This window comes from Acanthisitta chloris, unplaced genomic scaffold (genome assembly GCF_000695815.1).
Source record: "Acanthisitta chloris isolate BGI_N310 unplaced genomic scaffold, ASM69581v1 scaffold8238, whole genome shotgun sequence".
NCBI lineage: Eukaryota > Metazoa > Chordata > Aves > Passeriformes > Acanthisittidae > Acanthisitta > Acanthisitta chloris.
The window spans coordinates 88,969-101,404 of NW_008685314.1; the positions used below are offsets into that span (position 1 = coordinate 88,969).

A 12,436-nucleotide genomic window follows, 5' to 3' on the forward strand; every position below is an offset into this window, starting at 1 on the left:
CCTGGGGTTATTCTTTAATGTGTTAATGAGAAACTCATGCAAATCTATGCCCGTTGAGTCTGTATACTCTTGACTGCAATCTGAAAAATAAAAACAAACACCCTCCACATATTTATTTCATTTCAACAGTTACGATTAAGCTATGCTATAAATCAAAATCCATTTCCCAGCAACAATCTGAAAGCATATGCTCTGAAAGAAAATGTTCACTTCAAGTTCAGCCAAGAAAGATCTGTGTTCTGAAGCATCAGGTGGACATTCTTGGTTCCTCTGAACCACTCCACAGTGAACACAGCACCAAAACTAAGCACTGACAGAAACTGCTGGTCATTTCAAAAACATGGGAAACCTTCCACACCACTCAAGACTCTGCCAAGACCTTCGTTTAAACCATTAAAAAAGATTTTTTTAAAATGAGACAAATTCATCAATGTCTCTTTGTATCACTTAGTAAATGCTGCACACATAGCGAATGAGGCATCATGCCAGTGGGAACTCCATTTGCATTAACAGACTGAAATCCAGTGACGCCTGAGAGTGGGCAGGTAAAATAGAGATGCGTGACAGCACTCAGAATTAATTTCTCAGCATTATCTCCTGACTCAAAGGTACACACAGATCCTCAAGTTGGCGTGAACTGTGAGAGCTCCATTGAAGCCAAATGACAATTCACACCAGCTGCGGATACACACCCAGGTAGGCAATGATTAATTTTGAGCAATTACACTGCAACTTTATACTATGGATTAATAAAAAAAACCTCAAAAAACAATACCAAATTTAGATACAAGATCTTTCCTGAAGTCTTACTAGGCAACAATAGTAGATCGCGATGCAGGTTGAACATAATGGATAGATTTCCTTACAGCATTTAAGAAAAATTCTCCATGAGAGTGGAGCAATAATGTGGAGGATTACTCTCTACTGCCTACACTGCACAAGTGACATGCCAATACATTATCATTAATCCAGAAAAAACCATATTAGAGTCTTACACTTATTATACATTCACACGTATATAAATATATGTGTGTTCATACCAATGTGGTTAAGTACTCAAAGGAATGATTTTACATTAAATTAATAACATCTAATACCAAACCTCAATTTGGAAGATTTCTTCATGTTCAAAGCCTGATGTTTGTACGAAAAACACACTTGTGGATACACATTTCAGGTTCTGAATTCTCCCAGTGTATGAAAACACTTCTACAGTGTATTTATACACAAATAAAGAAATGCATGCTTATAAAAACATACAATCCTTTCTATAACAGTAATTATAACAATTTAAATATTTTTAAGTTCACCTTTTGATAACATTCTGATCTTGCTTTTTTCACTGTTTTTATCTTTATTTTTATCCTTCTCTTTTTCTTTCTCGGAGTCATCTTTACTAGATTTATCTTCTTCTTGTAAGCTAGGAAAACTTGAAAGCTGTAGTTGGATTGATTCCTGTTGGGAAAAAAAGATAGATAAATTTAGGGCCAGATTCAGTAGCTTTCCATGGCTTCCAACCTGCAGAGATTGGTATTGAACTATGTATAGCTAGAAACGTTGAAGCCAGATACATTTCTTTCCTATTTGAATTTTTTTTTTTTTTATTCAGGAGAATAATGACATCTTAGAGGCCAAATCCTACTGGTAAGTATGAATTTCCTCCCTAATATTGAATACTATAAAATTTTAGTATACTTATATTAAGGGCACTATATTATTCTGCACTTCATTAATTCGCACTTAAGACTTATTAGAACAATGAAATATATTTTATATGTGTTTTCTGAATTAATTCTATAATTTAATACTGCACATGTTAAATGATGACCAATGGATAGATATCTGAAAAATATAACCTTTTTTCCCCTCACTAGAAAACCTGCAGGTTCATATGAACTGTTCTGCACATGTAAGCGCAGTATCAGCTACACTGAGCTTTCAGGCTCTGATAGTAGAAGAGTAACAGCAAATTATAAACTCAGCTGTATACTAACTTATCAGGGACTTTATATTTCAAGACATACACAGATGTGCCTTTAGCAAAAGGGGTGAAATGTGCACTGTGACTTTTTCAAACAAGTTGTAGTAAATGAACTTCACCAAGGCGTCACAAGTTTTGTCCTCAAAAATTATTTCAGAGACTTTAGGTCCCTTTGAAATCATTCTTCAGCTTTAAACAGTTAATTAAAACTCAGAATTCAAGGTGGTTTGCATTTTCTGATTTGCTTTAAAGAACTTGTTTTTCCTTGCTTACAACATTACTTTATATACCCAAATTGTTTTCTTTTGCAGTTACCATGGCACAATTTACATATTTCAAAAAAATCCCAATCTGGCTGGACAAAATTGAAGGAAGCATACCTCTGTGTTCTATGCTTTAAAAGAAAAAAATGGCCAAAATAATATGCTTAAGTAGTGTAAAAAAAGCACATTTGAAGTAAGCAGTCACAAAACTTTGTGGTATAGCATTTTTCTTTAATAGAAGAGAGTCCTGTATGCCTGATAATGTTTTGGTATCATGTTAATGAAAACCGAATTCACCACTACTGGAGAAAATCAGAGTTTCTGGAATGCTAGTAAATTCCCTTCCTTCACAATTTTTAAAAGAGTACTAGCATACCAAAAGATCAATACAAAACTTTCCAGTGTGGACTAACTTTTGAAAAGATGCTTCCAATAATTATTACAAATTTATGTTTCTGAACTTTTTAAACAACTACAAATCAGCCACCACAACACAAGTAAGACAGGATCCTAACAGAACAAGATATCAGCATAAACATGCCACAGTGAGACAGATATCGGTAACTTCTCAGCTTACTTGTTACTGACATTTTGTAAAGTTTCAACGTGGCACAGAAGACTTGAAATGAAAAGCATTGTATAAGAGAAGCAAAGCTCTGGATCCAAAATTTAACCTAACCTACCATCTTTAATCCCTACTTCTCTAAGTTTTGTCTGAGTGTTAGCCAAAACCTGATCCTACAGAGGGGAAGAGTGAGAATTTCTGGTCATTTGAGGTAAGAATACATGGAAAAATGTTTTCTAACCTGCTCAGTGGCTCTCAGAGGCCTAACAGTATGCCTGCTTTCTTTCACTTCAAATGGCAGTTCGATTTCTCATTCAAACCACAAACTTTGGATCAAGCACTGCCAAATGACCCCAAAGCATAACTCTTGATTCCCTGCACTGCCTGAAATACAGTGACTGTGCTGCTAGATTTTCAACAGGAGAAAAATGTAACTGGCCATGCTGTTCCCAGGGTATTAATCCTAACCTTCACAGTGGTTCTTAAAAATGCACTTATGAATACGACTGACTTTACAGATAAGCATACGTATGAACATAGAGTAGATACTGTTTTACATGTAACATAATATGGATGTCTTTGCACTAGAAGAAACACACAAAAGGGCTGTAGAGTCGTGAAAGCAAGCTACTGTATATTTTCTTAGATTTTTATTGATTTTTCTCAATAATAAAATACAATGTTAATAAATACATTGATACAAGTATAGTGAACAACAAAATAAATGTTCAAATTGCAATAATACACTTCTTGGTCAATAGTATAACATTAAAGGCAGCATTCCTTTTAAGTAAGGACATAGTGAACCATCAGGTAAGCATTCAAGATCAAGTAATACAGGTAAACAAGTTTTTTTCCTTATACAGGAAAATGAAGGCAAGTATTCAAATATAAATACAAACATCAAGTCTGCAGTACAATCCATACTCAGTAGTTCTGGCAATGTACCGTACATTCTCTGGTAATTAATTCCCTGTACTTTGTAAACCATTAAGATAAAATAATAATTTAAAATTAAAAAAAATAATTCCGAACCAAAAATAAGCTTTTACTCCTCTAAAGTGAATGCAAAGCTGTTTGGTTGGCACAAAACTTCCTGTATCCTTCAGCCAGCCCAAGGCAGAGCCTGCAGGTCCAGCTTTCCATGGCAAAGCTGAGCCACACTCATTAGCAAAAGGTCAGCAAGAGCAAAAGGGCAATTCCTACCAAATTAATTACACCAAGCTAATTATGTCTTTAGGAAACAGATGCTGGGGTCCAGGGAGACATTTCATCTCCCATAAATATTTTAAGACGGTCAATGAAATTGTTGACACGGCTGGTGAGTCAGGTAAGACCGAAGGCCACTGTGTGTAACAGGAACCCCTCCTCTGCCCGGCATCAGGATAGGGATTTTGCCTCAACATCTGCCAGTCTCTCTGATGTTTAATACAGGTCCTGTGCAGTACATTATACACTACCAGTGATTCTTAATACAATCTCTTTATATTGTTCTCCTTTTCATTCTCCATTAAACAATAGAAAATACAAACAAAATCAGAACAAAAGCCACATATTTTGAGTAACGCAAGTCAAGCAGAAAGCATATACCTACAACAGAACAACTGATAAAATAACCTGTCCATCTACTGCATAAGCATCATTGTAGAGCAGTAGAACATGTAGATGTCCCCCTGCTAAACAACTTGGTTTTTGGTCTTTCAAAAAATTAAAAAAATAGAAAAACCTCTCCATACTGACGAGCTAAAAGGAGAGACAGATTTGTTTCATTTCAAGTCAATAGAGGAAACAGTGAGAAAGTACACTTAAATGTCATTTTTTATTTTTGTGCTAAGCTCACAAGAAGCCACTTGCTCAAGCTCTCTCGATGGCTGATCTCATTTGTACATAAACAGCTCATAAATTGTAGGCCGTGTTCATGATATTTTGGGTTTAGTTTAGTTTGGGTTTTTTAAGCACTGCTCTCACCAGGCAAGCAAAGATAAGTATTGTGGTTTAACTTTTGCTTTTTTGGAGTACTTTTTGAAGTTAGTCTAAAAAGACTGCCATCAGTGCTATTGTCTAAGGTGACGGGTGCAGGGGACAGAACTCTACCAGCTGCTGGGAATACAACACCACCAGTACAGATAAAGTCAAATACACGCTTTTTGATATCAGATAATCTACATCAAAAGTTTAAAAAATGAATGCCACTCAGTAGGAGGCATCCTTGGCTCTACCAAGGTATTTTAGAGAGCAAAAGACCTGTGCATTTTATTTGAAGGGGGACACTGATATGAACTGGAGTCTCAGAGGAACCAGAAATCAGAGCATATTCATAACTGTATCTGGTGCAGCCTCGAAAGAGATAGCCTTAGAGAAAAGAACATATTAATATTCTTTTTGATTGTAACTATTTTTTAAAATTTTAAAATCTGAATTCTTTTGAATTCTTTTCCATTTGCTGTAATTTTCAGGGGGTCTGGAAAAAAAAGCAAACAACACCCTGTGATATAGTATAATATTTCAAAATAAAGTTCACGCTAAACCAGATAACTTCATGAAAACACGTTCATTGTTGGATGTAATTTTTCCCCCAAGAAAGACATTGTTAAATGCCCAATTAAGTAACACAATCATGCAACTGAAGATGGAGGTCAACCATGCAGACAACAGCAATGATTGTAAGTGTACCTGATTATCATGAAGATTTTCCGCTGCTGGGCGAGGGGATGACTCTTCACACACAGCAAGACTCCGGACAAGTTTTCCTTTAGCTCCTGACTGAATAAGAGAGAGAGAAAACAAGGCAGAGAACACTACTACTGACCCTAAGTCACATAGGCTGCCCATATTAGCTGCCCCTAAATATCCCAAATAACTATTACCCACCCAGTCAGGAAACCTGTATTTGCCATCAATGCGGACAGAAAAGGATTCTAAGCAACAAGCCATTTGCCAAACAGGGAAGGCAGTAGGTTTCTTATTGCTTTTAATCATTTTGGCTACAGTTCATTCACTTTCACCAAAAATTTTAACAGGAAAGAATAGATAATCCAATACTGAACATAACTGAACATATATTCAAATGTTCCTTTTGTCATTTGGTTTGGTCTCATTTTTGTTTGGTTTTGGGGTCCTTCCTCTTCTTCTAGCAGTATTATATCCAAGGAACATGAACAATAAAATGTACAAGTGCTATGGATCTGCACTTAAAAAATAGAAACAAGGTTTTTTAGGGTTTATTTGTTCCTAGAAGATCCTTCCCACCCCTGCCTCCACCCCCTCAGGGAGTTAGTCTGTCTTTGCTTCTTTATGTCAAGATTACTCCATTAAAATAAAATTGTAAGATAAACATTAATTACTAAAGCAAAAGGAACAAGCCTTTTCCTTCTCTAGTGGTGCATAGAAGCACACATGCTGCCTAATACAAGTGCGCAGCAAGCCCAGCAGCATAAAAGTATGATAGAGAAACAAAGGGAAGCCTGACATATTATATCTAGAGGAAGATCTGTGCCTTTGTGCAACAAGATTATGGGGTAAGGGGCAGAAAAAACCCAACCCACAACACAAACAACAAAACTCAAACACCACACAAGTGATGAAAGGCTACCACTTCAATTCCAGATAGACATTGAATTGAAATTCTTCATTCTATTGTGGCATGCAATTCAAATCAAAGAGGGACCCTTACCTTGGATCTCTTTTTCTGCTGGTTCTGATTTGCACCTCGTTTCTGGGTATAGCAAAAAAATAGAAGTGGTTGTCACTTCAGTGGAAAATGGACACAACAGCAGTATTATCAATAAAAAGACTAAATCACTCCTAAATGAAATTTTAAATCAGTTGCTGACTGAAAAAGCAACTTTCCCAAACCCAGTTTGAAAAGCAGGGAAAACCAAGAATCATCTCTGCTCATTTTTATTCATTTTAGGAACAGGTATAAACAAGAAAAACACACTGCACAGTGTTCTGTAATTTTGCATATAATAAAAATGTAAGAAAAGGCATACTTAAGTAAATGCTCCCCCTCTCCAAATTCCTCTTAAACTGTAGTCTCCCCCCTTATTTTTATATTCGATTGAGCAAAAAGGATTAAAACCCCCTCATCCGATAAAGTCTTCTTATCAAATTACCTTCTTAGGCTTTGCATAACAACTTTTTGTTGGCAGTAACACCTACAAACCAAACCACACATTAAGTAATTATTCATTAGTATTACCTGTGAATTCATGAGATCAAGGTAGTTTTCTAAATCCCCAAAGAGGGAAAACAGTCAAATATTTCACCAAGCTTTAACACAGACGTCTAGAAATTAACTTCTCAGAAAAAGTAATAACATGGACAGCAGCCTAAAGAGCTTGGAAGGTATAACAAATAACAGCATTTATTTTATAGCAAAATAAAAAAAATCCAAAATTAAAATAAATATTAAAAAATTAAAAGGAAAAAAATAGCAACAGTCTCAAAATCATAAGAGAAAAACTAGGGGACACACAGGCAATGAAAAAAAATCACAGAAATGGAAAAGCAATGGTAAAACATCGATATTTAATGCGCCCATTCACTATTCCTGTCTTACCTGCAGCTCTGTCTTGGAATCGCTGAGCTTCTCCTCCTTCTCCTCTACTTCTGAGCTTTCAGATTTACTAAGAATACAGTTGTCCGGGTCTGCTTCAGAGATGGCCGTCTCCTGCTCTATTGCAGTTTCCTCTGCTGTCTCCTCGTTCAATTTACCTTGCTCAGACATTCTTCCAGACAGAAATTAAAATAACAAGATTTGGTGACCTGAAAGGCCAAAATATCACAACACAAACACACAGAAAAAACATTAGGGTGAATTTTTAATTCATTTTTTTAAATTCCCAATTTCATTTCCTTTGATAAACAAACCCAAATATGAAGCTCAGGAATGGAAAACTATGCATGTCCCAGCTGAAGAGATATACTGAATCAACAAGGTTGAATAACAGTAGAATTGTGTCAGGTTAAGCAAGCAGAGCTCTGATCTAAACGGTTTTTGTGGAGAGCAGAAAGGTGCTGTGAATACCCCAGCCCAGCCCTGGGACTGCTAAGGTGCAGGAAGGGACAGTGAGGGACTCTCCGCTACAGAGCTCAGCAGCACAAGGCAGGAAAGACCCAAACAGACTTCGAGGTCTCTAGCATCTTGTTGCTCCCCTCCTCTAATTTTTTTTTTTAACTTTTTCTTTAAAAAAAAAAAAAAAAAAAACCAGAAAAAAAAAAATCCAAACATGAGAAACAACAGTTTTTAGCACTCAGCCATGGGGTTTGTGCATAGCAGAAGCTATAGTGTACACTAACATTTAAAATATAGAGATATAGATAGGGCTTTCAAAGATATAATAATTCAAGATAAATATTAAATCTAAATTTTGCAATTAAGGTATGAGGGTCAACATTTTCAGGGATCAAACTGACAGCTCCATTATTAAAATCCTAAGCCTATTCCCAAACCCCATGTCACTCTCCAGTACTATGAAAATCCTACAGGAAGCCCTTGGCAGGTACTTCCAACGAAGATATCTTAACTGAACTGCATTTACTCTCAGCTCACAATGGGTTGTTGTACAGAAGCTTTAAAGGCTTTTCAAAGTTAAAGCCTATTATTATTTTCTCTCTCTTTCTCTCTCCCTCCCCCCAGCTCCCTCTTGAAGCCTCCCCCACTGATCAACTGTCAAATGAGACTCATGAATAATTTAACTTTTCTTTCCCCATTCATTTGGCTTAAGAAACATCTTCAGGAAAATCAACTGCAGTTGAAAAAGGGAGTTATTTCACAATGGGTCTTTTGCAACACCTTGCCAATTCTCAACAATGAAACAGCAGCTATTAAGCAAAACCACACCTGGTCATGTTTCTTTTTACAGTTTAAAATTAAACATACAATAGCTCTGGTATTCACTTACCTTTATTTTTCTTAAGCCATGTTTTAAGTGAAAAAAATATGACACACTGAGTTATAAAAACTTATTTCTTCCAGTTTTTTTGAATTTGTTTTTACACTGTATGGAAATAAAACTTACTATATAATGTTCCCATTTGAGAAGGATTGTAGATTTCACAAGAAATGAAGCTACACGGTTTGTAAACAAACTGAATGGAACATGAAACTCACAAATTAGCTCACAGTAAGCCAAGCCAACCTTCGAGTTGTTCTCCTTCCTCCTACCACTCTCCCAAGGAAGGCCCATGATATTGGCTATTCTGCAGTTACAACTGAAACTTGAAACTCTGATGAAAATTCAAAACACAAAGACTTTTAACTTGTCTGTTAAATAACCCTTAACTTGTTAAGGATTTTCATCAAGAAATCCACATGCATGCATAAGCTCTTCGTGAGCATATTAACCTGCAGCTCATCTTCATACTTACAGAGTGTCCACAAAAACAATTGCACTCGTATCAGCTACACCAAATAAACCATTTACCTGAAAAACTGCTATAATTCCCAATGTCTTTCCAGCGTCTTCTGTTGCTCTTTGCTGGTTAAGTCCACACAAATGACCAACAACAACATGAGTCCCATGTCCCCATTAACAGTTCAGAGTGCCAATCTCCATGCTGGTCCTTCAGAGAGCTTGACGCATCATAATCAACCTGGAAAAAGATGAAAAGTAAGTAAAACCATCATTAACGACCATGGCACAAGGTAAGGGTGCAATAGATAGGACCAGATTTCTAACACTAATGACCAGCTTTAAGCAAATCACTTTCACAGCTTGATCCAGCTCCACCTGTCTCAAAACTGCCTGCTTCTTCTCTAACGAAGGCTAGAGCCGGCTGTTCAAGTCATAACAGCTCCTACGCAAGGAGCTAAAATTAACAATTGCATTATGCACTGAATATTACTCATTTCAATTTTAACCTTTTTTAGTGAATTCCAGCGCTTTTCATTAAAAAAAAAGCATATATACATATTTATACATAAGCTCATCTGTTTGCCTCAACAGAAATCAATGAGGGTATGAGGCAAAAGGATCTGGCTGCTTTTTAACTGTGGCTTCTGCTCCAATTAAAATTTCAATAGTCAAACACTATTGAAAAAGAAGCTAGGTGGGTGCTTTTAGAAAGTGACCTGCTTTGCCAGGGTAGTGAATCAAGATATTCATTTTATAAGCTGAATAAAAGTTGAAATGATGAAGAATGGGAGGAGGAGGAGAACGAATAAATCCTATTCCCGGAACAATGGCCACCAGAAAAAGTTTATTTTGAGGCACTACGAGAGGAGGAAAAAGGAGATTTCCAGATTATGATTCAGAAAATAAAGCTCAAGAAAGTGTTGCCTCAGCAATGCAATTTATGCATTTATGCTGCTCATCAGGACTGCATTTGCCAGCTGAATAGCTGATCTAACAGAAAATGAGCATCTTAGACTGAGTCGGACCAATTTACAGGCCATGGCAATGTGCTGAACTATCTTGATACAACCAGCACCTCTTCTCAAGGCTTGCATTTGAGTCACAGTTGTAGCAATCACTGCAGATACACAAACCCAGCAAATAGGAAACATGTATCATTCTACCTGGGGGGAGGAAAAATCCCAGCAAACAAACAAACAAAACCCCACCCTGAAAATCATCTCACATTATTAGACTCCTTGTTTTTGCAGTATGTTTTACATTATGCATAGTTGCAATTGCCATACAGCATGTGTCAGTGCCCTGGAATTCACCATGTGAGAAAAGCTAAATTTCATGTGCCATACATGGAATTTAGCCTTTCACAAAAATCAAGTCCTGGTCTCTTGAGGAGGTCTGGCACACAGAGGAGACTATCAGGCAGCTCTATAAACTACCACTGCCATCCTGCAAATGTATATACATAACAGTATTTCTTTCCCTCAGATCACTTAATAATTTGTATGGAATAATAAAAAGTAAGTCTCCCCACTAGCTTTTTGGTATCTCTTGCAGGTCACTTTCAGAAAGTTTAGCTCATTAACAAACATAGGATCACAATGGGAGTGGAGGAACAACATGGAAAAACTATGCCTAAGCACTCAAACACATGCAAAAGTATTTAATGAAGCAAATACTCAGAGCACAAAGAGCAAATAAACCACTGACTGAAAACCCTTTCCTCATAATCATCTTCCACTGTTTCCCTCAGACTTTAAAAAGAAGAGGAGGGGGGAAAAAAAAACCCCTACAAACCAAATCCAATCACAAATCAAAAATGCCAAGTACAGTGCATTACAGTTTCACCTGGAAAACAGCCAGCCAGGGAATAAACCATTGCAATCAAAACCATCCAAAGCTAAGAGAGAAACAGATATCTGTACCAAAATCAGGACATAAAAAAAATTTATTTCAGGATTGTTCAGTGAGGCCATGTGTTGTGAATTAAATATTCATAAGACAAACAGAGTAATACAAAAACCAGACAACAAACCAACCAAAGGGCATCATATACAGCAAGTGAAGAAATCTGCCAAAGCCTTGGTCTTATGCCACCGATGCTCAACATCATCTTATCATGCTTTACTGAAGACCTATTTCTGCATAAAGTGAGTTACCCATATTATTTTACTTAAGATTTTTCATTAGCAAGGTACAAGAAGACCACAGAATCTTAAATTAAAACAACAAAAAGTATCCATGAATTTTCCCAAGAAAACATAAGCAAGTGGAAAATAATCTTATAACATGCAGCTACCATTTTCAAACCTACAATGATAATGTCTCTTAAGAGGATTTTTTAAAAGAAATACTTCAAAATTATCTTCTGGGTAAGAAAAAGGAGGCAAGAAGAAGTCAGACACATAGCAGTCAAATCGAGCCATCCACCTTTCCTCAATATAGATTTCCTCCTCCTCCATTAGGCAATTTGCAAGTGATGACTAATCATTTACATACTACAATACGTAAAGTACACTTCTGGTTGTTTGGGTGGATTTTCAAAGGGACTAAGGTTTCTATAAAATATTTCAGGGAGAGTATAAATAGCAAAAAGGAATCAGTTAGAAAATAGCCATTAAAAGCGAGACATTTTGATTGAAATTATGTCTCTATCTTGTATGTTTCCAGGATATGTAGTTGCTCAGTGATGAATGCACTTCTTCCTATTGTCAGTGCTGCAGTGACAGCATTGCTGTGGAAAAACATACTGGATTATTCTCTTTCTTGCGCATCAACAGAAATGTCAGAGATGATTTGACTGTCAAAACCTTCAGTACTGAAGTGACGCAAAAGGCTGAACAAATGCACTTCTGTTTTTGATCCTCAGGTAGAAACGGCAAAGCTTGTTGCTAGGCAAAAACCACCTTCATGATTTGCAAGTGAGCAAAATTTCATAGGAGTGTTGGGATCTTAGAAGCAGTCTAGAGGATCTTGCAGCAAAATTTCAGGCCCTAATTCCTTAAAGCAACTTGAGTATTGCATACAGCAATGCAACAAAAGCACAGGGGCCTACCAAGTCATTTGTAGACCCACTTTAATGATATAATCTGTTTGCACAGAATTTATAAGCACCATCTGCTCAGCATACACTGTGGGATGTAAATTCTGGGTTTTTTCCTTAAATTGCTTTCTTTTTTACAGGACTTTTCATTTTAAAAGCTGAAGGTACTACTGAGCTTGAGCTGCTACAGTCAGAGCTTGAAGAGAAAGGGATGGAAGAAGGCGTGTA

At 36.6% G+C, this 12,436-nt stretch overlaps 1 protein-coding gene across 1 annotated transcript in view; it reads right to left on the minus strand.

Annotated features, from left to right (window-relative positions):
- Positions 1–9,571, minus strand: part of ARPP21 (cAMP-regulated phosphoprotein, 21kDa) — a gene marked incomplete at its 3' end in the record, with an annotated part of 87,009 nt that extends 77,438 nt beyond the window's left edge. The window contains exons 1-8 of the mRNA XM_009079705.1: positions 9,502–9,571; positions 9,238–9,406; positions 7,371–7,576; positions 6,925–6,966; positions 6,483–6,524; positions 5,483–5,572; positions 1,311–1,455; positions 8–80 (exon numbers count right to left, since the gene is read on the minus strand). Of these exons, the coding sequence (XP_009077953.1) occupies positions 8–80; positions 1,311–1,455; positions 5,483–5,572; positions 6,483–6,524; positions 6,925–6,966; positions 7,371–7,538 (560 nt within the window). The remainder of the gene's footprint in view (positions 1–7; positions 81–1,310; positions 1,456–5,482; positions 5,573–6,482; positions 6,525–6,924; positions 6,967–7,370; positions 7,577–9,237; positions 9,407–9,501) is intronic.
- Positions 9,572–12,436: the final 2,865 nt, after the last annotated feature.